A 22504-nucleotide genomic window follows, 5' to 3' on the forward strand; every position below is an offset into this window, starting at 1 on the left:
AATAAAAAATAGAAGTAAATAGAAATAAAGAAATCCCCCCTGTAAAATCAGGATGGTAGATATCTTACAGGGTAATTAGATTCAAAAACATAGAGAACCCCTCTAGGCAAAACCTTAAGTTACAAAAAAGATACACAGACAGAAATAGTTATTCTATTCAGCACAATTCTTTTCTCAGCCATTTAAAGAAATCATAATCTAACACATACCTAGCTAGATTACTTACTAAAAGTTCTAAGACTCCATTCCTGTTCTGACCCCGGCCAAGATGACTACAGACAGACCCAGACCCTTTGTTTCTCTCCCTCCTCCCAGCTTTTGAAAGTATCTTGTCTCCTCATTGGTCATCTTGGTCAGGTGCCAGCGAGGTTACCTTTAGCTTCTTAACCCTTTACAGGTGAGAGGAGCTTTCCCCTGGCCAGGAGGGATTTCAAAGGGGTTTACTCTTCCCTTTATATTTATGACAGCCTTATAAATGATCTTAGTTCAAATTTCTGATTTCGTCACAAGTGAAATAGTTTGGTGGTCTCACTTTTTAATCTTATGGTCTCTTATCTATTTCTGACTCTCTCTCACATGCACGCTCGCGCACACACACACGCTCCCTCCTTCCCTAAATGTGGAAATGCCAGAATTATGGTTTCCTGTACAATGTTAATACAGCCCCTTTATGCATGTGCATTGTGATAGTCTTTAATTGCACGATCACCTTTTATTTTTTTCCATGGGTTCCCTGCCGTATTCTGTGCTCTAGGAGCGAATCAGGGTTGTGTAGTGAATGAGATTGTAGGATCTCTGCTGCATTTGTTGTTTTCCCTAGCCTTGTCCTGAGAAAAGTATGAACCATTTTAGTTCAAACTTAAAGATCAGCCTGAGGCAGACACTCAGCATGGAAAACTTCACCCTGGACAGTTGGTTTTGCAAAGTTGTATGCCACTAACAGAATATTTATAATGGAAGGTGTTGTGAAAACTAAGCTGTGGGACTGCTACCGGTGCTACCTATAAAGATATATTTAAAATTTGTCTGTCTTGATAGTCTGCTCGGAGAATAAGAGTTGCATAAGGTGATCCAGTTGCAAGATTAACTTTTACATGTGAAATGACTACAAACACGGATGGCTTTGCAATTCTAAAGTACAGTGTGATTCCTCTTTTTGTTAATTGCTTATTGGTAATTGATGAACAGTACTACTTATGAGAGAGGACGAAATGATTGGGGAAATGGAATATGGAGTCTTTCACCTCCTTATTCAGTAATGTCTAGGGCTGTGTCAGTGACCATCACTGGCATATAACATCTGTTTGGCCATGTGAAATGAATAGTTTCAGTTCACTTTCCTAGAAGACTGTAATCCATGTCACCATCTTAGTTGATGCTCTCAAGTATCCGGAAAGAAAGGAATTTGGAGACTGGACTATCCTCTGGTTCTTGAAGGTGATCTCTCCAGAGCAGTTATGAAGTATATCTAGAAGTTAAAATGTAGTGGCACTGCTCATCTTTATCTGGGTAGGGATGACCCATAATTCCCATTTCTAATGCTCATGTTTAAATACCTCTTTGTCATTCCTAGGTCTGTTTCTGTTTTAGACCATTTATTTTCCTTTAAGTTATAATGCCTATATTTAATTAAGATGGATCAAATAGCAGCTCAGCCTCTTTCTATGCCTTCGATTCAGCATGAGAGAAGCCAGCAACTCACTGACCTTTACAGAGGGGTTTCAGTCACTGTGTGTTTCTCTCAGATTCTGTTGCCTTTTTTGTGCTTTCTCCTCTTGTCATTTCCCTACATGGTGGTTCTCATCCACCATATCTGTTAGTTCTTCTTTGCTACCTCTCCTCTTTCTATCTTTCAACCCAGAGTGGGTTCAGGTTCTGTCACTGCTCTTTCCTCGGAAATCTCTTCTCTAACTGCTGTGGAATCTTCTAGTTTCATCATTCTGTTTACTCCTGCCGTTAAAAGGGTGTTACCAAAATGTTCTGCTTGATATTTGAATAGCAGTAGTGGGGCAAGAATAATTTTGGTTTTTATCCCATTACATATATGCTACTTACAGATAGAGGACTTCAGGTTCTAGCTGACCAGTATCTTTTCATGGCTAAATTTACATCAAATGAATTGAGAGTGGGGGAAATACACACTTTAATGTGATTAACATGGCTACCATGGACTAATTTTGTGTCTATACTAGAATTTTCATCTACATTGGCCAACCTTGCTAAACACTGCTTGTTCCCTTCAACTGATGTTGAAAGTGATTGTGCTATTTGTGTGGCTCAGAGTCAAAAGTTAATCATTGTGATAGAATTAAGGGGTGTGGCATGCTTTGCTGCAACAGATGTTGAGTGCTGTTGATCCTGTCCACACAGGGAGACAGCCATTTCAGCACTGGCTGAGAGGGAGCACCAAGGGATGAAGCTGTGTTGGGTGTCAGTTGTTCAAGTATACCTGAAAGCCCAGTTTGGATACAGCTCCGGACTACTGCACATTGCACTTGACATTAGCAGTGCAATAAAGACAACTTTCATTGTGCATACTACAGGCAGTCTGCAAAGGCATCAAGATATTCAAAATACAGTGAATTTCATGATCACTTTATTTCTCAGCTTCCCAGTGAGCATCACTTTTTGCTTTTTTTTAAGTAGTTAATCTTTTGAATCAAATTGAAACCTGGTTGATAGAATTGCTTTGAGGTATTTTCATTGCATAGGCCTACCCATTTATTTTGCTGTTCTGCAGCTTCTCTATATTTTTGCTATTTACGTTTTTATTAAATTTATTTTGACATATGACAACCTGTGTGTCCATCATATGCTCTGGATGTTTATTGTCTATATTAACATAAAATAAGTCTCTAATTTAATACATTCTTTCAATCCATTTCCCTCCCTAAAAGCCTAAGGAAAAAATGAGCTTTGCAGCATGTGCAAACTTCTCAGGTATGGGAGCAAATTCCAAAGTCAAGGTGGTCTTGCAGAGAGTGGCTTTCCATCTTGTGTATAAAGAAGGGTGCTGAAGCACCTCTATTAGACTAAACTGTGAATCATAGAATCATAGAATATCAGGGTTGGAAGGTACCTCAGGAGGTCATCTAGTCCAACCCCCTGCTCAAAAGCAGGACCCATCCCCAATTAAATCATCCCAGCCAGGGTTTTGTCAAGCCTGACCTTAAAAACTTCTAAGGAAGGAGATTCCACCACCTCCCTAGGCAACGCATTCCAGTGTTTCAGCACCCTCCTAGTGAAAAAGTTTTCCCTAATATCCAACCTAAACCTCCCCCACTGCAACTTGAGACCATTACTCCTTGTCCTGTCCTCTTCCACCACTGAGAATAGTCTAGAACCATCCTCTCTGGAACCACCACCTCAGGTAGTTGAAAGCACCTATCAAATCCCCCCTCATTCTTCTCTTCCGCAGACTAAACAATCCCAGTTCCCTCAGCCTCTCCTCATAAGTCATGTGTTCCAGACCCCTAATCATTTTTGTGGCCCTTCGCTGGACTCTTTCCAATTTATCCACATCCTTCTTGTAGTGTGGGGCCCAAAACTGGACACAGTACTCCAGATGAGGCCTCACCAATGTCGAATAGAGGGGGACGATCACGTCCCTCGATCTGCTCGCTATGCCCCTACTTATACATCCCAAAATGCCATTGGCCGCCTTGGCAACAAGGGCACACTGCTGATTCATGTCCAGCTTCTCGTCCACTGTCACCCCTAGGTCCTTTTCCGCAGAACTGCTGCCTAGCCATTCGGTCCCTAGTCTGTAGCTGTGCATTGGGTTCTTCCGTCCTAAGTGCAGGACCCTGCACTTATCCTTATTGAACCTCATCAGATTTCTTTTGGTCCAATCCTCCAATTTGTCTAGGTCCCTCCGTATCCTATCCCTGCCCTGCAGCATATCTACCACTCCTCCCAGTTTAGTATCAACCGCAAATTTGCTGAGAGTGCAATCCACACCATCCTCCAGATCATTTATGAAGATATTGAACAAAACCGACCCCTGGGGCACTCCACTTGACACCTGCTGCCAACTAGACATGGAGCCATTGATCACTACCCGTTGAGCCCGACAATCTAGCCTACTTTCTACCCACCTTATAGTGCATTCATCCAGCCCGTACTTCTTTAACTTGCTGACAAGAATACTGTGGGAGACCGTGTCAAAAGCTTTGCAAAAGTCAAGATACAATACATCCACTGCTTTCCCTTCATCCACAGAACCAGTAATCTCATCATAGAAGGCGATTAGATTAGTCAGGCATGACCTTCCCTTGGTGAATCCATGCTGACTGTTCCTGATCACTTTCCTCTCATGTAAGTGCTTCAGGATTGATTCTTTGAGGACCTGCTCCATGATTTTTCCAGGGACTGAAGTGAGGCTGACTGGCCTGTAGTTCCCAGGATCATCCTCCTTCCCTTTTTTAAAGATTGGCACTACGTTAGCCTTTTTCCAGTCATCCGGGACTTCCCCCGTTCGCCACGAGTTTTCAAAGATAATGGCCAATGGCTCTGCAATCACAGCCGCCAGTTCCTTTAGCACTCTCGGATGCAACTCGTCCGGCCCCATGGACTTGTGCACGTCCAGCTTTTCTAAATAGTCCCTAACCACCTCCTTCTCCACAGAGGGTTGGCCATCTATTCCCCATGTTGTGATGCCCAGCGCAGCAGTCTGGGAGCTGACCTTGTTTGTGAAGACAGAGGCAAAAAAAGCATTGAGTACATTAGCTTTTTCCACATCCTCTGTCACCAGGTTGCCTCCCTCATTCATTAAGGGGCCCACACTTTCCTTGGCTTTCTTCTTGTTGCCATCATACCTGAAGAAACCCTTCTTGTTACTCTTAACAGCTCTCGCTAGCTGCAGCTCCAGGTGCGATTTGGCCCTCCTAATTTCATTCCTACATGCCCGAGCAATATTTTTATATTCTTCCCTGGTCATATGTCCAACCTTCCACTTCTTGTAAGCTTCTTTTTTATGCTTAAGATCCGCTAGGATTTCACCGTTAAGCCAAGCTGGTCGCCTGCCATATTTACTATTCTTTCGACACATCGGGATGGTTTGTCCCTGTAACCTCAACAGGGATTCCTTGAAATACAGCCAGCTCTCCTGGACTCCTTTCCCCTTCATGTTAGTCCCCCAGGGGATCCTACCCATCCGTTCCCTGAGGGAGTCGAAGTCTGCTTTCCTGAAGTCCAGGGTCTGTATCCTGCTGCTTACCTTTCTTCCCTGTGTCAGGATCCTGAACTCAACCAACTCATGGTCACTGCCTCCCAGATTCCCGTCCACTTTTGCTTCCCCCACTAATTCTTCCCGGTTTGTGAGCAGCAGGTCAAGAAAAGCTCCCCCCCTAGTTGGCTCCTCTAGCACTTGCACCAGGAAATTGTCCCTTATGCTTTCCAGAAACTTCCTGGATTGTCTATGCACCGCTGTATTGCTCTCCCAGCAGATATCAGGAAAATTAAAGTCACCCATGAGAACCAGGGCATGCGATCTAGTAGCTTCCGCGAGCTGCCGGAAGAAAGCCTCATCCACCTCATCCCCCTGGTCCGGTGGTCTATAGCAGACTCCCACCACTACATCACTCTTGTTGCTCACACTTCTAAACTTAATCCAGAGACACTCAGGTTTTTCTGCAGTTTCGTACCAGAGCTCTGAGCAGTCATACTGCTCCCTTACATACAGTGCTATTCCCCCACCTTTTCTGCCCTGCCTGTCCTTCCTGAACAGTGTATAACCATCCATGACAGTACTCCAGTCATGTGAGTTGTCCCACCAAGTCTCTGTTATTCCAATCACGTCATAATTCCTCGACATCACCAGGACCTCCAGTGGTTGTACTGCATGAGGAAAGATAGGCAGCATGGATTAAAAATGATGCAATTTTCTAAATCTGGTTTTAAAACTCAGATATTTTATTTGCATAGTTCTAGTTTTTTCCTGTCTTCCTATTTTATAGTATTTAATTGCTAACATGAGTGTTTTCTACTTTTGTTTAGTTTCCCAGCTGTTAGTAGAATTTAGGATTTTGCATAGAGAACTTTTTCTTAAGAAGTTTCATGCTTAAAATGCTGTGCGTGTTGAAAAAGATAAATCCAGTGTTTCATTAACATCCTTTCAGTGAAAACAACACAAGTCCATGCTATGCTTGCATTCAGCACCATCTTTCAGTATATTGAACTGCCACAAGTCAAGAAAGCTGAAATTCTTTGCTTTCATCAGTGTTTGCAGTTTGAAGTCAATGAAGCTTGCTTTTGAAAACCATACTTATAGGCTCCTAAACCCATACTTAAGCACCTAAACTTAGGCTTCTATTTTTTTTGAAAGTTTTGGCCTGTGTGTTTAAAAAGTTAACTTCTGTGTATGGAAAGTATGAATAACACTTGTTAATTCTAGAGCAATTTTGATTTGAAATGTCAAACATTTTATGCCACTAACACTTTTTAGAATAAAAATACAACTTTATCCCTGGTGGTGCAAACACTTATTATACACATGCTTAACTTGAAATATATGAGTAGTTCCACTGAAATCAGTAGGGCTATTCATGTAGCTAAAGTTACATAGTTGCTAAAGGAGGACTCAAGGACGATAAGGCCATTGCGGAGAAACTAAATGAATTAATTGCATCGGTCATCACGGCTGAGAATGTGGGGGAGATTGCTAAACCTGAGCCATTCTTTTTAGGTGACAAATCTGAGGAACAGTCCCAAATTGAGGTGTCATTAGAGGAGGTTTTGGAACAAATTGATAGATTTAACAGTAATAAGTCACCAGGACCAGATGGTATTCACCCAAGAGTTCTGAAGGAACTCAAATGGAACTACTAACTGTAGTGCTTCTGTACCAAATGACTGGAGGGTAGCTAATGAGACGCCAATTTTTAAAAAGGGCTCCAGAAGTGATTCCAGCAATTACAGGCTGGTAAACCTGACTTCAGTACCAAGCAAACTGATTTGAAACTATAGTAAAGAACAAAATTGTCAGACACCTAGATGCACATAATTTGTTAGGGAAGAGTCAACATCAGTTTTGTAAAGGGAAACAGTGCCTCACCATTCTACTAGAATTATTTGAGGGGGTGTCATAAATATAAAGGGAAGGGTAAACCCCTTTGAAATCCCTCCTGGCCAGGGGAAAGCTCCTCTCACCTGTAAAGGGTTAAGAAGCTAAAGGTAACCTCGCTGGCACCTGACCAAAATGACCAATGAGGAGACAAGATACTTTCAAAAGCTGGGAGGAGGGAGAGAAACAAAGGGTCTGGGTCTGTCTGTAGTCATCTTGGCCGGGGTCAGAACAGGAATGGAGTCTTAGAACTTTTAGTAAGTAATCTAGCTAGGTATGTGTTAGATTATGATTTCTTTAAATGGCTGAGAAAAGAATTGTGCTGAATAGAATAACTATTTCTGTCTGTGTATCTTTTTTGTAACTTAAGGTTTTGCCTAGAGGGGTTCTCTATGTTTTTGAATCTAATTACCCTGTAAGAGGTCTACCATCCTGATTTTACAGGGGGGATTTCTTTATTTCTATTTACTTCTATTTTTTATTAAAAGTCTTCTTGTAAAACACTGAATGCTTTTTCATTGTTCTCAGATCCAAGGGTTTGGGTCTGTGGTCACCTATGCAAATTGGTGAGGCTTTTTATCCAACATTTCCCAGGAAAGGGGGGGTGCAAGTGTTGGGAGGGTTGTTCATTGTTCTTAAGATCCAAGGGTCTGGGTCTGTAGTCACCTAGGCAAATTGGTGAGGCTTTTTACCAAACCTTGTCCAGGAAGTGGGGTGCAAGGTTTTGGGAAGTATTTTGGGGGGAAGGACGCGTCCAAACAGCTCTTCCCCAGTAACCAGTATTAGTTTGGTGGTGGTAGCGGCCAGTCCAAGGATAACGGATGTAATATTTTGTACCTTGGGGAAGTTTTGACCGAAGCTGGTAAAGATAAGCTTAGGAGGTTTTTCATGCAGGTCCCCACATCTGTACCCTAGAGTTCAGAGTGGGGGAGGAACCGTGACAGGGGGTCAACAAGCGATTGGACAAGGGGGATCCAGCGGATATATTGTACTTGGATTTTCAGAAGGCCTTTGGCAAGGTCCCTTACCAAAGGCTCTTAAGCAAAGTAAGCTGCTATGGGATAAGAGGGAAGGCCCTCTCATGGATTGGTGACTGGTTAAAAGATAGGAAAGAAAGGGTAGGAATAAATGGTCAGTTTTCAGAATGGAGAGGTAAATAGTGGTGTCCTCCAGAGGTCTGTACTGGGCCCAATCCTATTCAACATATATTCATAAATGATCTGGAAAAAGGGGCAAATAGTGAGGTGGCAAAATTTGCAGATGATGAGATAGTTAAATCCCAGGTAGATTGTGAAGGGCTACAAAAGGATCTTTCAAAACTGGGTGACTGGGCAACCAAATGGCAGATGAAATTCAGTGTTGATAAATGCAAAGTAATGCACATTGGAAAACATAATCCTAACTATACATATAAAATGATGGGGTCTAAATTAGCTGTTACTATGCAAGAAAGATCTTGGAGTCGTGGATAGCTCTCTGAAAACATCCACTCAATATGCAGCGGCAGTCAAAAAAGCGAACAGAATGTTGGGCATCATTAAGATAGGGATAGTTAATAAGACACAAAATATCATATTGCCTCTATATAAATCCGTGATATGCCTACATCTTGAATACTGTGTGCAGATGTAGTCGCCCCATCTCAAAAAAGATATATTGGAATTGGAAAAGGTTCAGAAAAGGGCAACAAAAATAATTAGTGGTATGGAACGGCTGCCGTATGAGGAGAGATTAATAAGATGGGGACTTTTCAAATTGGAAAAGAGACGACTAAGGCGGGGATGTGATAGAGGTCTATAAAATCATAACTGCTGTGGAGCAAGTAAATAAGGAAGTGTTGTTTACTCCTTCTAACACAAGAACTAAGGGTCATCAAATGAAATTAATAGGCAGCAGGCTTAAAACAAAAGGAAGTATTTTTTTCACACGATGCAGAGTCAACTTGTGGAAATCCTTACCAGAGGATGTTGTGAAGGACAAGATTATAACAGGGTTCAAAAAACTAGATAAATTCATGGAGGACAGTCCCATCAGTGGCTATTAGCAAGAATGGACTGGAATGGTGTCCCTACCCTCTGTTTGCCAGAAGCTGGGAATAGGTGACAGGATGGATCACTTGATGATTACCGGTTCCGTTCATTCCCTCTGAAGCACCTGGCATTGACCACGGTCAGAAGACAGGATACTGGGCTAGATGGGCCTTTGGTCTTTTCCAGTATGACAGTTCTTATGTTCTTAAGTTTCAATATTTTGTGTTTTTTGCCTGTAACAGTTTTGTGAATTTCAAATATCCTACTAATAACGTTTGACAGATTTGGGAATGACTTTGTCAAATTCTGAACTCCATTTTGTTGTGAGATCACCTTTTCTTTTTAGAGGCTCCACTTTGCGCCGTAATCTTCATTTAGGAGCATGACCTTCATGATATATTTTAACTTTCCTTGTGGATTAGAGCGGTGGTTCTCAAACTGTGGGTTGCAACCCCATTTTAATGGGGTCGCCAGGGCTGGCTTTGACTTGCTTCAGCCCTGGGTGGCAGGGCTCAGGTTATAGGCCTCCTTCCTGGGGCTGAAGCCTTTGGGCTTTGGCTCCCTACCTGAGGAGGTGGGGCTTTGGCTTTGCCACCCCTGCCCCCCAGGATGGCGAGGCCTGGGGGGGCCCAGGCTTCGGTCCCGTCTCCTGGGGTCCTGTAGTAATTTTTGTTTTCAGAAGGAGGTTGCGCTACAATGAAGTTTGAGAACCCCTGGATTAGAGCATCCATTTTGTAGTAGAGGCTCAACACCTAGTTGAATTACTATTTGGGAAGCTGGTACAGAGCAGTCTATCAATACGGTCTCTGAGTTACTGGCCCGTATACAAGAACAACGAACATTCTACACAGAAGCTTGGCTGGGGGAAGGGGCTGGAGTTCCTCAGACTGGGCATACAGCTAAAGTGGATCAAAGATTATATTTAAGGGGTAACGTTCACAGACATCTGGTGGAAGACCAGGCCAGGTGGCAGGAAGGGCTGTCTAGCCGAAGGACGTTGACCAAATCCAGCAGTTACAGGAAGAGTGAGATCAGAGAAAAGGGGTGGGCTGCATTTGGGATTTTGTTTTTTCAAAGACCTGTAACCATGTAGTGCTGTTAAGAGTAAAATGCCCGTGGTTAAGAAATTCCTTTGCTAAGCCTGTATTCTTTGAGTGTCTGTCATGTTGTCCCTGAAGGGGTTAATGGAGAAGATCAGAGCACCTGCAGCGAGGTGACACTCTGAGGGATCCGTTTAGAAGCAGCTGGTGACACATGTATTAGCATTTAGAAGAGTTGAGGCACTGATTCTGGTGTGTAAAGCAGCTGGGCTACAAAGCCCAAAGTCCCAAGAGAGGGGTGCTGGGGTCTTTTAAGGTCAGAGGTATGCACCAGGGAACTGTCCTGAGAGACCACAGCTTGAACGTAAGAATGGCCATACTGCATTAGACCAATTGTCCGTCTAGCCCAGTATCCTGTCTTATGACAGTAGCCAATGCCAGGTGCTTCAGAGGGAACAGCCAGTCATTGAGTGATCCCATCCCCTGGGAGTGGACGACACTCCCAGCTTCTGGCAAACGGGCTAGGGACACTCAAAAGAGCATAGTGTTGCATTCCTGACCATCCTGGTTACTAGCCATTGATGAACCTATTCTCCATGAACTTACTTAGTACTTTTTTGAACCCTGTTAGAATCATAGAATATCAGCGTTGGCTGATGGACATTGACTTCCAGCGTTGGAAAGGATCAGGAGGTCATCTAGTCCAATCTCCTGCTGCTCAAAGCAGGCCCAATCCCCGATTTTTGCCCCAGATCCCTAAATGGCCACCTAAAGGATTGAACTCTCAACCCTGGGTTTAGCAGGCCAATGCTCAAACCACTGAGCTATCCCCTCCCCTCTAGTCTTGGCATTCACAACATCCTCTGGCAAGGAGTTCCACAGGTAGACTGTGTGTTGTGTGAATAAATACTTGTTCTGTTTGTTTTAAACTTGCTGCTTATTAATGTCATTAGATGACACCCGGTTCCTGTGCTACATGAAGGACTAACTAACATTTCCTTATTCATTTTCATAGGAATAGAACAAGTTAAAAATTACTTAGGCAAATTAGATATCTTCAAGTCACCAGGCCCTGATTAAATGCATCCTAGAATACTCAAGGAACTGACTGAGGAGTCATCTGAGCCATTAGTGATTATCTTTAGAAAATCATGGAAGACAGGAGACATTCCAGAAGACTGGAAGAGAGCAAATATTGTGCCCATCTATGAAAAGGGAAATAAAGACAATCCAGGGAATTACAGACCAGTCAGCTTAACTTCTGTACCCGGAAAGATAATGGAGCAAATAATTAAGCAATCAGTTTGCAAATAGTTAGAAGATAATAAGGTGATAAGTAACAGCATGGATTTATCAAGAACCCATCCCGTTAAACCAACCTGATAGCTTTCTTTGACAGGGTAACAAGCCTGTGGATAGGGAAGAAGCAGTAGATGTGGTATATCTTGACTTTAGTAAAGCTTTTGATACTATCTTGCATGACCTCATAAACAAACTAGGGAAATACAACCTAGATGGAGCTACTATAAAGTGGGTGCAAAACTGGTTGGAAAACTGTTCCCAGAGTTTGCAGACGATACCAAGCTGGAGTTGCAAGTGTTTTGAAGATAGGATTAAAATTCAAAATGATCTGGACAAACTGGAGAAATGGGCTGAAGTAAATAGGATGAAATTCAATAAGGACAATCAGTTGTTGCACACATACAAAATGGGAAATGACTGCCTAGGAAGGAGTACTGTGGAAAGGGATCTGGGGGTCATCGTGGACCACAAGCTAAATATGAGTCAACAGCATAACACTGTTGCAAAAAAGGTGAACAATTCTGGGATGTAGAAGCAGGAGTGTTGTAAGCCAGATGCAAAAAGTAAATCATCTGCTCTACTCTGCACTGATTAGGCCTCAACCGAAATATTGTGTCCAGTGCTGGGCACCACATGTCAGGAAAGATGTGGACAAATTGGAGAGAGTCCAGAGAGGAGCGACAAAAAATGACTAAAGATCTAGAAAACATGACCTTTGAAGGAAGATTGAAAAAAATATCCTTTTTTTAGTCTGGAAAAGACAAGGCTGAGAGGGGACATAACAGTTTTCTCAAGTACATAAAAGGTTGTAACAAGTAGAAGGGAGAAGATTTGTTCTTAACCTCTGAGGACAGGACAAGAAACAATGAGCTTAAATTGCAGTAAGGGAGGTTTAGGTTGGATATTAGGAAAAACTTCGTAACTGTCAGGGTAGTTAAGCACTGGAATAAGTTGCCTAGGGCGGTTGTGGAATCTCCATCATTGGAGATTTTTAAGAGCAGTTTAGATGGACACCTCTCAGGAATGGTCTAGATAACACTTAGTCCTGCCATGAGTGCAAGGAACTGGACTAGATGACCTCTCGAGGTCCCTTCCATTCCTATGATACTATGATTTTCTTCACACCATTCACAATTTTATAGACTTCTATCATATCCCTTTTTAGTCATCTCTTTTCCAAGCTGAAAAATCCCTGTCTTAATTAATTTCTCCTCACATGAAAGCTGTTCCATACTCCTAGGAAAAGTGACTAGTCACGACTTGGTCTGTGGGGGTGGAGGAGGCTCAGATGACTTAAACACATGTGGGATCCATTAGTTGTTTACTCACAAGACTGGTGCCTATGCAAAGAGAGGGACTGGGGCAGGTTCTGACAGTGGAATTTTGTAAAAAAAGCAATTCAACCAATTTTAACTTTAGATTAAAATTGATATTTCAAATTAGCTTTACAAAGCCTAGTTTAAATAAATGCTTTAAAAAAAATTAAATGAAGGTGATTTAAATTGTTCCACTCTGTAGATAGGTTAAAAATAATGCCCTAAATTTCACCCAGAAATCTTTTGTCAGTCAATGTAGATCCTAAAGCATTTATGTAATACTCCATTTAATGAGTGGACTCTCTTTTTCTGAATAGGTATAGTTTAAGTGGTCTCTTAATAGGCTCAAGTTAGCTGCATTACTGCAGGTGATAGAGGCATAGATAATTGTGGCAAGGTTCGTTTGGAAGCAGAATGTGAACAGTGCTCATGGCCACGTCCTCTAAGTCCTTGCCTGTAGTTGAAATGTTGGTTGCATGCTGTGCCAGGAGCCCCAGTATAATTTCTTCCAACTACAGGGTGATGTTTAACATAATGGTCATATCACAGCCCATATCTCCTCACTGACTCTTCCAAGGGCCTCGTTTGCATGTTGGTCAGGAGGGGCTGACAGTACAGACACCTATCTCCTTCATAGGAGAGAAGCCTCATAGTAGAAGGTTTTGGTGTGGAACTGTAACTTTCTGATCTCTCAAAGATGGGACCACTCCAAACAGAATTCATGCCTACCCGGTCAGTAGGCAAGTTAATGGAACCTCATAGTCAATGATTTCAAAAGCTGCTGACTGATCTGGTGGGCATAGATGTTCTAGGTTCATCCACTGCAAGGAGGAAATCATTGAATAATGCCACTAAAGCTGTTTCTAGCCCATACCTGTGCTTAAACCCCAATTGGACAGGATAAGGGAAATTAAGAAACCAACTAGTGATAATCTCTGGAAAAAGATATTTTCTCGAGTAGGGGCCTCAATAAATGCTTTAAGAATTACAAGCATGTGCCTTCCACTTACAAAAACTGTTAAATCTCAATCAGCAGTGGCTCCAGTAACTACTTGATGGCTTTCAACACCCAGGTAGGGCAAAAGGTCCAATTCACGCTGTAGCTTGAAGCCACCCCAAGTACCTTCATAACACTGAGTTTTTACCCTCAGCCTAAATGCCAGATTTAGACTGCACCCAACTTTATGAATAAAGCGTATAAGCGCATGGGACTCCCCGTGGTATTAGTACCTTTCTGAGCTGATCCATTTCTCCTCTTCCACAAAAAAACCCTAAAAATTAATTCTTTGGACAATGTCGACTTTGACATTGAATGCTGTTTCACAATGCTTTCCTTAAAGAACTTTTTCACAATCAGTAACTTCGATTCACAGAGATTGGTAGGTCCAAAACATGAGTGTTTTCTTCTCTACAAAGTTTGGCAATTCTTCTAAAATAAAACATCAATATTCTTGTGTTTTAAAATAAGAAGAAAATCCAAACATAGCCTTTCTATACATACAGGCGGCCATTTTACAATCAATGGGGCATAAGTGCACTTCAGTTCCTGCTCTTTGAGGTTGTTAGTAATAAGAAATGTTACTCATCATGCTATTAAACTGGAAAGTGTTCCTTGACAGCCTCATACAGTAAAGCTCTACAATAGGCTAACTCTTTGAGAGAGCCAAACTCAAGAAGGGTCAGACAATGAAGATGCATAGGAAATGAATGTCATTGGTTAGAAAGAAATGAGAGGAAGCTGAATTAAGGGGATTAAAGTGTTTATGTGATTAGTGGAGCACCTGGTTTCAAGCCTGACTAATATAGCCAAATAGCTTAACCGACCTAAATGGGCCAAGTGAAGTATAATCTGTATGTGAATTGCCTTGACAAACACACTGTAACAACCTTGTAGTCAAAGGCCAAAATTCAGACCTGGGGTAAGTGGATGCAACTTCACTGAAGTTTTTGCAGTTTATGTACCTACGCATGTGTAGGCTTGGGAGGATTTAATTTTAATTTATAGATGTTGATAAATGTCTGTTTAAGATTATGCACTGAAATTGATGGAATAGAATATTGACTGGATAACAGTTGGCAGGATCTCTCTACAATTTATAAACCTCTTCCTACCATTGAAAAATCCACACCCCTGAGCAACGCAGTTATACTGACCTAACCCCAGTGTAGACAGCGCTTTGTTGATGGGAGAGCTTCTCCAGTTGACATAGCTACCGCTTCTTGTGGAGGTGGATTAACTATGCCAACGGGAGAAGTTCACCTGTCGGTGTAGTAGCATCTTCATTACAGTGCTTCAGTAGCCGCTGCAGCTTTTTAAAATATAGACTTGCTATGAGAGCTGCTTGAATTTTAGTATCCTTTGCTTAAAATGATTGCAGTCCTCTCCACCTGCTTTTAATGAACATGTCCGTGTATCTATATAGTATCAACTAAAGAGCTCTCCAATTACAAACTGTACCATGTGTAAAATCTGGAATGGGTACCTTCTGGGAGAGATGACCGCTTCAGTTCCCGACTCTTGGCTAGGACAATCTAATAGCATAATCAGTTTTATCTATCATCCAGGAACAACTAAACTGATTAGTGCATTTTGTTAACATTATATGATTGAACTGTTACGTAATAGTGGTTTACTCACCCAGAGCACAAATAATTCTAAGTACTATGAGCTAGACAGCACCTCTTATGCAGAAGGATGACACCACTTTTAAAAAGTCTTTCTAAACACTCTGAGCTGGTGTGAAGGAAACAGACTTGTTATCCTGGTTGGTAAGACTTTGGGCAGTGGGGGTGGGGGAAGAACCTGTTATTATGTATGTTAGGATCATGAGAGTTTATTTTTGGATCTATTTCAGGACATTTCAACCAAGCACATCAAGTTAATTGGTATAAGAGGAATAGACCCTACACTGGAGCACTTGAGAGCAACTTATTAAGGTAAACAGGCTGCAGTGGATTTCTGGATGGGTGAGTATTGGGGGGGGGGGGGATACTTCCCACCCCCTTTTTAAAAAAAAAATAGGTTACTTGCAGAAATCCACAAACATTTTTCCAGCCTTCTGTCATAATAATAATCTTCTGTCATAAAGTACACAAAGATTTGATGGTATCACACATGCAAATTCAGGTATGTGTTTGAGTATACTGTCATGGAGTTACCTTTATATTCTTCCCAGTGCCTGCAGCAGCACCAATGCAGTTCATTTACCAACAGCTGCTGTGAACTCTGTTTCTATTCTGTCCTTTCCATTGGCCCTGATTATATATTTAGCCTTATATAATACATAAAAGAAAATATCCAGGGCTAAAGTTTCTTTTGGCTTATTAAAAATACAGTTGTACTCTTGCCTGTGTCTACAAGAATAAACCCAGCAGCCTCCCCAAAACCACAGAAAACAAAATGCCATGTGCGAAATGAGTAGTGGATGAAGGAACCTGCAGTAGCATCTGATGTTGAGAAGAGAGGAGATAGGAAGTGAATCTCTTACAACTTGTTAAAGAATTTTAGAGAAGGAGCCAGGACCTCAAATGAGCCTCTCTTTCTCCTATCCCTTGCAGTGGTCGGAATTAAAGGGTGGCAAAGTCAACATTTTTCTTTCTTCCTTTAGCCAGCTATTCCAACAGTACTCTAAGTACTCTTACCCTCTTTTCCTTCCCCCACCACTCTTCAGCTGGGCTGGAACTGTGTGATAGGGTTGTGCTTTCTAATTCAGACTGTGAAGTAGTCTTGGTTAGCCTACACCTTGAGAGCATTAGTTAGTCCATGCAAAGCAAGTCCTTTACTAGGCACGTAATTTGTGCATTTGGTGTTGAGATGTTTTCATACCATTTTAAGAGGAATAAAAACTGGTAACTTAAAATATCAGTGTTCTTGATCTTGCCTTGCAGTTGAGCAGAGGCAATGCTATTTGACCTCATTGTGCATACAAGAGAGGTATGGGGCATGGGGATAGGAAATTAAGCCTAAGTATTAAATGGCAACAAAAAGGTGATGATTGTGCTAAATTCTATTGATGTTTCCAACATTTATCTTGCTAAACTTAACAGCACATAGCTGTTCTATTGGCAAAATTTCTGTGAAACTGGTGATGGACCTCCATTTTTACTAGTGTGTTATGATGTGAGAGTGGTGTTAGGTAGCATAATGAGTAAAAGTTCTTATGAAAGAGAAGATAGAGATATTGAGCTGTCATTAAGATCTAATTAAGAAGAGAAAATAACTAAAAGACTAGACTTTTTAAATTTTATGGAATATTTGCTATTTAAGAAATTAAATCTTGTACTTAAATTACTGTTTCTCTTTTACTTACATAACAGCTTATCTGGAATGGACAGAAGTTCTCTGGGAGGATTAGAACTGTCTGAACATACTTCTGGTTTACTAGGAACTACTGCCATGGCAACCGGTCTTGCAAATATAGGAAATTCTTTTGGAGGTCCACCTAATACTCTAGTTTCTAGAACTAATAAATTCCAAAACCCATCTATAGAAGATGATGATGATGTTGTTTTTATTGAACCTATTCAACCTCCACAGACTTCTACATCACTGATATCTGATCAGAGAAATACTGCATTTATTTCATTAAAAAGCGACGAGCTTCAAGGAAATGATTCCAAAATGCTTCCTCCTTCAAAAGACTTAAGTTCTCAAAAGGGAAGTATAAGTGAGACAATTATTATTGATGATGAAGAAGATATTGAAACAAATCCAGGACAAGAGAAGAATGCTTCCAGTTTTAATGAACGAAGACTTCCAGAGTGTAAAAATAGATCCAGCGATATGGAATTCTCAGCTTCCAGTTTTTCAAGAAGTAAGGTAAATGCAGGAATAGGTAATAGTGGTATAACCACAGAACCAGACTCTGAAATTCAGATTGCTAATGTTACCACGTTAGAAACAGGTATGAGCTCTGTGAATGATGGTCATTTAGAAAATACTGAAGGGCGTGACATGAACTTAATGATTACACATGTAACATCACTGCAGAATACCAACTTGGGAGATGTGTCTAACGGACTGCAGTCAAGTAATTTTGGTGTTAATATACAAACATACACCCCATCTTTAACTTCACAGACCAAGACTGGTGTAGGACCTTTCAATCCTGGTAGAATGAATGTGGCTGGAGATGTGTTTCAAAATGGAGAATCTGTGACTCATCACAGTCCTGGTAAGTCATACGTTTAAATACTTTGCTAAGCTTATAAAATGTATAACATTTGAACAGTCCAAAATATTAATTTGTTTATATATAAAGTACAGAGCTACTGATATACACACATGCACACATACACTCTTAACTTCATTCTTAGAAAAGGAACTTTGGTTTTTTTTAATCTGTCATTTTATTTGTGTATGAGTAGAATCTGCTCAATCAATGAGATGAAGTGTATACATCAGTAAACTTGTCTTGGATTAATAACTAGCTAGAAAAATGAATACTCCCTCCCCCTCCCCCCGTTAATACTTTGTGTATAATTACCTCATCTTTCAAAAAGACAATGCATATTTTTATGTGTAATTGACTTGGGATGCATGGAACCCAGTGTGCAGTCAGGGTGGCATGTGTGCACCTAGATAAATAGTGCACATTTGTTCATGGACTTAGTATTTGAGCCAAGCTTCTGTTTCTGAAGTTCTGTGGCTAGTATTATGCATCAAAGCCATTTTCCCTCAAAGTGGAGAAGCTTTAATTTACAGGTTTTGTTGTCCATGCTCTTTGAATAGTATTTGATATGCACAAGGATTAAGCGTGAGACACTAGAACAGTGGTTCTCAAACTTTTTTGTACTGGTGACCCCTTTCACATAGCAAGCCTCTGAATGCAACCCCTCCCCCCTTATAAATTAAAAACACTTTTTTTATATATTTAACACCATGATAAATGCTGGAGGTGAAGCAGGGTTTGTGGTGGCTGACAGCTCACGGCCCCTCATGTAAGAACCTCACAACTCCCTCCCTGATGGTCCCTGACCCCCAGTTTGAGAACCCCTGCCCTAGAATATTAATTGAATCATCATAATAGCAGCTGGCATTTTAAATTTAAGCTCTGTGTGGTATGTAATTTTTGTTTGTGTGATGTCTGGTACGTTTGAGGTCTAACCTGCTTGTGGCTTCTAGGTGTTCCCATAATATAACTGTTAAGACCAAGCTGGATGAGCAAGCATCTTAGAGAGGTAATTAAGAAAAAGCAGAAAGCATATAGGGAGTGGAAGAAGGGAGGGATCAGTAAGGAAAGCTACCTTATTGAGGTCAGAATATGTAGGGATAAAGTGAGACAGGCTAAAAGTCAAGTAGAGTTGGACCTTGCAAAGGGAATTAAAACCAATAGTAAAAGGTTCTATAGTCATATAAATAGGAAGAAAACAAAGAAAGAAGAAGTGGGACCGCTAAAAACTGAGGATGGAGTGGAGGTCAAGGATAATCTAGGCATGGCCCAATATCTAAACAAATACTTTGCCTCAGTCTTTAATAAGACTAAAGAGGATCTTAGGGATAATGGTAGCATGATAAATGGGAATGAGGATATGGAGGTAGCCATCACCATATCTGAGGTAGAAGCGAAACTCAAACAGCTTAATGGGACTAAATCGGGGGGCCCAGATAATCTTCATCCAAGAATATTAAAAGAATTGGCACAAGAAATTGCAAGCCCATTAGCAAGAATTTTTAATGAATCTGTAAACTCAGGGGTTGTACCGTATGATTGGAGAATTGCTAACATAGTTCCTATTTTTAAGAAAGGGAAAAAAAGTGATCCAAGTAATTATAGGCCTGTTAGTTTGACATCTGTAGTATGCAAGGTCTTGGAAAAAATTTTGAAGGAGAAGGTAGTTAAGGACATGGAAGTCAATGGTAAATGGGACAAAATACAACATGGTTTTACAAAAGGTAGATCGTGCCAAACCAACCTGATCTCCTTCTTTGAGAGAGTAACAGATTTTTTAGATAAAGGAAACGCAGTGGATCTAATTTACTTAGATTTTAGTAAGGCGTTTGATACTGTGCCACATGGGGAATTATTAGTTAAATTGGATAAGATGGGCATCAATAGGAAAATTGAAAGGTGGATAGGGAATTGGTTAAAGGGGAGACTACAACGGGTCCTACTGAAAGGTGAACTGTCAAGTTGGAGGGAGGTTACCAGTGGAGTTCCTCAAGGATCAGTTTTGGGACCAATCTTATTTAATCTTTTTATTACTGATCTGGGCACAAAAAGTGGGAGTGTGCTAATAAAGTTTGCAGATGATACAAAGCTGGGAGGTATTGCTAATTTAGAGAAGGACAGGGATACCCTACAGGAGGATCTGGATGACCTTGTAAACTGGAGTAATAGGAATAGGATGAAATTTAATAGTGAGAAGTGTAAGGTCATGCATTTAGGGATTAATAACAAGAATTTTAGTTATAAGCTAGGGACGCATCAACTAGAAGTAACGGAGGAGGAAAAGGACCTTGGAGTATTGGTTGATCATAGGATGACTATGAGCTGCCAATGTGATATGGCTGTGAAAAAAGCTAATGTCGTCTTGGGATGCATCAGGAGAGGTATTTCCAGTAGGGATAAGGAGGTTTTAGTACCGTTATATAAGGCACTGGTGAGACCTCACCTGGAATACTGTGTGCAGTTCTGGTCTCCCATGTTTAAGAAGGATGAATTCAAACTGGAACAGGTACAGAGAAGGGCTACTAGGATGATCCGAGGAATGGAAAACTTGTCTTATGAAAGGAGACTCAGGGAGCTTGGCTTGTTTAGCCTAACTAAAAGAAGGTTAAGGGGAGATATGATTGCTCTCTATAAATATATCAGAGGGATAAATACCAGAGAGGGAGAGGAATTATTTAAACTCAGTACCAATGTGGACACAAGAACAAATGGATATAAACTGGCCACTAGGAAATTTAGATTAGAAATTAGACGAAGGTTTCTAACCATCAGAGGAGTGAAGTTTTGGAATAGCCTTCCGAGGGAAGTAGTGGGGGCAAAAGATCTATCTTGCTTTAAGATTAAACTCGATAAGTTTATGGAGGAGATGGTATGATGGGATAACATGGTTTTGGTAATTAAATATTCATGGTAAATAGGCCCAATGGCCTGTGATGGGTTTTTAGATGGGGTAAGATCCAAGTTACCCGGGAAAGAATTTTTTGTAGTATCTGGCTGATGAATCTTGCCCATATGCTCAGGGTTTAGCTGATCGCCATATTTGGGGTCGGGAAGGAATTTTCCTCCAGGGCAGATTGGAAGGCCCTGGAGGTTTTTCGCCTTCCTCTGTAGCATGGGGCACGGGTCACTTGCTGGAGGATTCTCTGCTCCTTGAGGTCTTCAAACTACAATTTGAGGACTTCAATAGCACAGATATAGGTGTGAGGTCTTTTTTAGGAGTGGTGGGTGAAATTCTGTGGCCTGCATTGTGCAGGAGGTCAGACTAGATGATCATAATGGTCCCTTCTGACCTAAATATCTATGAATCTATGAATAGTTATATGTATGTTACCTTTTAGTACTACTTGTGCTAAAACTTATGTGCTATATGCTGTTAGGGGTAATTTGTTTTTGTTTAGGACAGCAGGAATAGCAGTAAACCTTACTTAGCTAACAACAGGTTCCACTAGGAGCAAAATGGGACAGTTGCAACTGCAGTTTTCTAGAGTTCACATTCTGCAGAATTTAAGCTTCCACCTAAATAATGAAGCTTTAATCTCACATTATGAAGATTAAGTTCTCTGTGTCAGTCAGTGCATTGCTGCCCTATTAAATTAGCCTCGTAGAAAACTATCTCAGATGAAGCCAGTAGCAAATGTATGAATTCCCCTTATTTCCCTGGTAGTGGTAATAACTTCGGAGATTAGTTGGGATCATTTCAAAGGTGATCTAAAATATTCAGTTGGAATCCAGATGTATTAGAACTTAGCACAATTTGCCAATATGTTAATTTTATAATTCTCAGATAGCTTGGTAGCTTCTATCTAGATCAACAAGTATCTTGATAGCAGAGTTCTCTAGTTCTTGTATCACCAAAACTTACTTTTCAGAGTGTATTAATACATTTTATAGAGCATTTTAGAAGTATTAACTTAAAACTAAATACTTCTATCTAAATAAGAGCAAAGGATAATGCTGTGTTTCCTGACTAACTTGCAAAATTCATGTCAACTTGACAAGTTCATAGAATCATAGAATATCAGAGTTGGAAGGGACCTCAGGAGGTCATCTAGTCCAACCCCCTGCTCAAAGCAGGACCAGTCCCCAGTGTTTGCCCCAGATCCCTAAATGGTCCCCTCAAGGATTGAACTCACAACCCTGGGTTTAGCAGGCCAATGCTCAAACCACTGAGCTATCCTTCCCCCCCCCCCCCAAGTTCTGTAGTTTGTGGATGGCTCTGTCCATTCTTATGAATCAGTCATATCTACTGTAACAAAAAAGCGAAACTCAAACTTGAAGAGTTTTTTTGTTTTGTGTCGAGTGTCTCCAGATAGCTTGGACGTTCACATCAATTTTTAACTTCTTTTTGGAAGAATGCATTCCCATTTTTGTGACATTTGCTGGTACTTGATACACTAAAGACCTCAAAATGCATTGTTTTTTTGTGACATTACAAGTGGAAGACATGGGGACTTCTAGTACTTGTTAATGCAAAATAATGCCTTTTGTATACCTTTCAAAACCAGCACATGCTTTTGCCCAAGGCACCAGAAAATTCCTCCTTTTACTGCTGGCCCAGAAGGCTTTGTGCATGGCTGCTAGT

The 22504-nt window shown here is 41.0% G+C and overlaps 1 protein-coding gene across 9 annotated transcripts in view; it reads left to right on the forward strand.

The window, feature by feature from the left end:
- The window catches only part of ZMYM2 (zinc finger MYM-type containing 2), a 189113-nt gene that overhangs the window by 24906 nt on the left and 141703 nt on the right, over positions 1–22504 (forward strand). For 7 of the 9 annotated variants that reach the window (XM_084649445.1, XM_084649452.1, XM_084649453.1 and 4 more), the window contains exons 3-4: positions 15607–15688; positions 17069–17925. In XM_084649445.1, coding sequence (XP_084505571.1) covers positions 17079–17925 — 847 coding nt within the window. In that variant the 5' untranslated portion in view covers positions 15607–15688; positions 17069–17078. Of the gene's footprint in view, positions 1–15606; positions 15719–17068; positions 17926–22504 lie in introns of all 9 variants that reach the window. The other 2 variants (XM_084649451.1, XM_084649446.1) reach the window with 2 other exon arrangements.

This window comes from Lepidochelys olivacea (genome assembly GCF_965140295.1).
Source record: "Lepidochelys olivacea isolate rLepOli2 genome assembly, chromosome: 1".
Classification (NCBI taxonomy): Eukaryota; Metazoa; Chordata; order Testudines; family Cheloniidae; genus Lepidochelys; species Lepidochelys olivacea.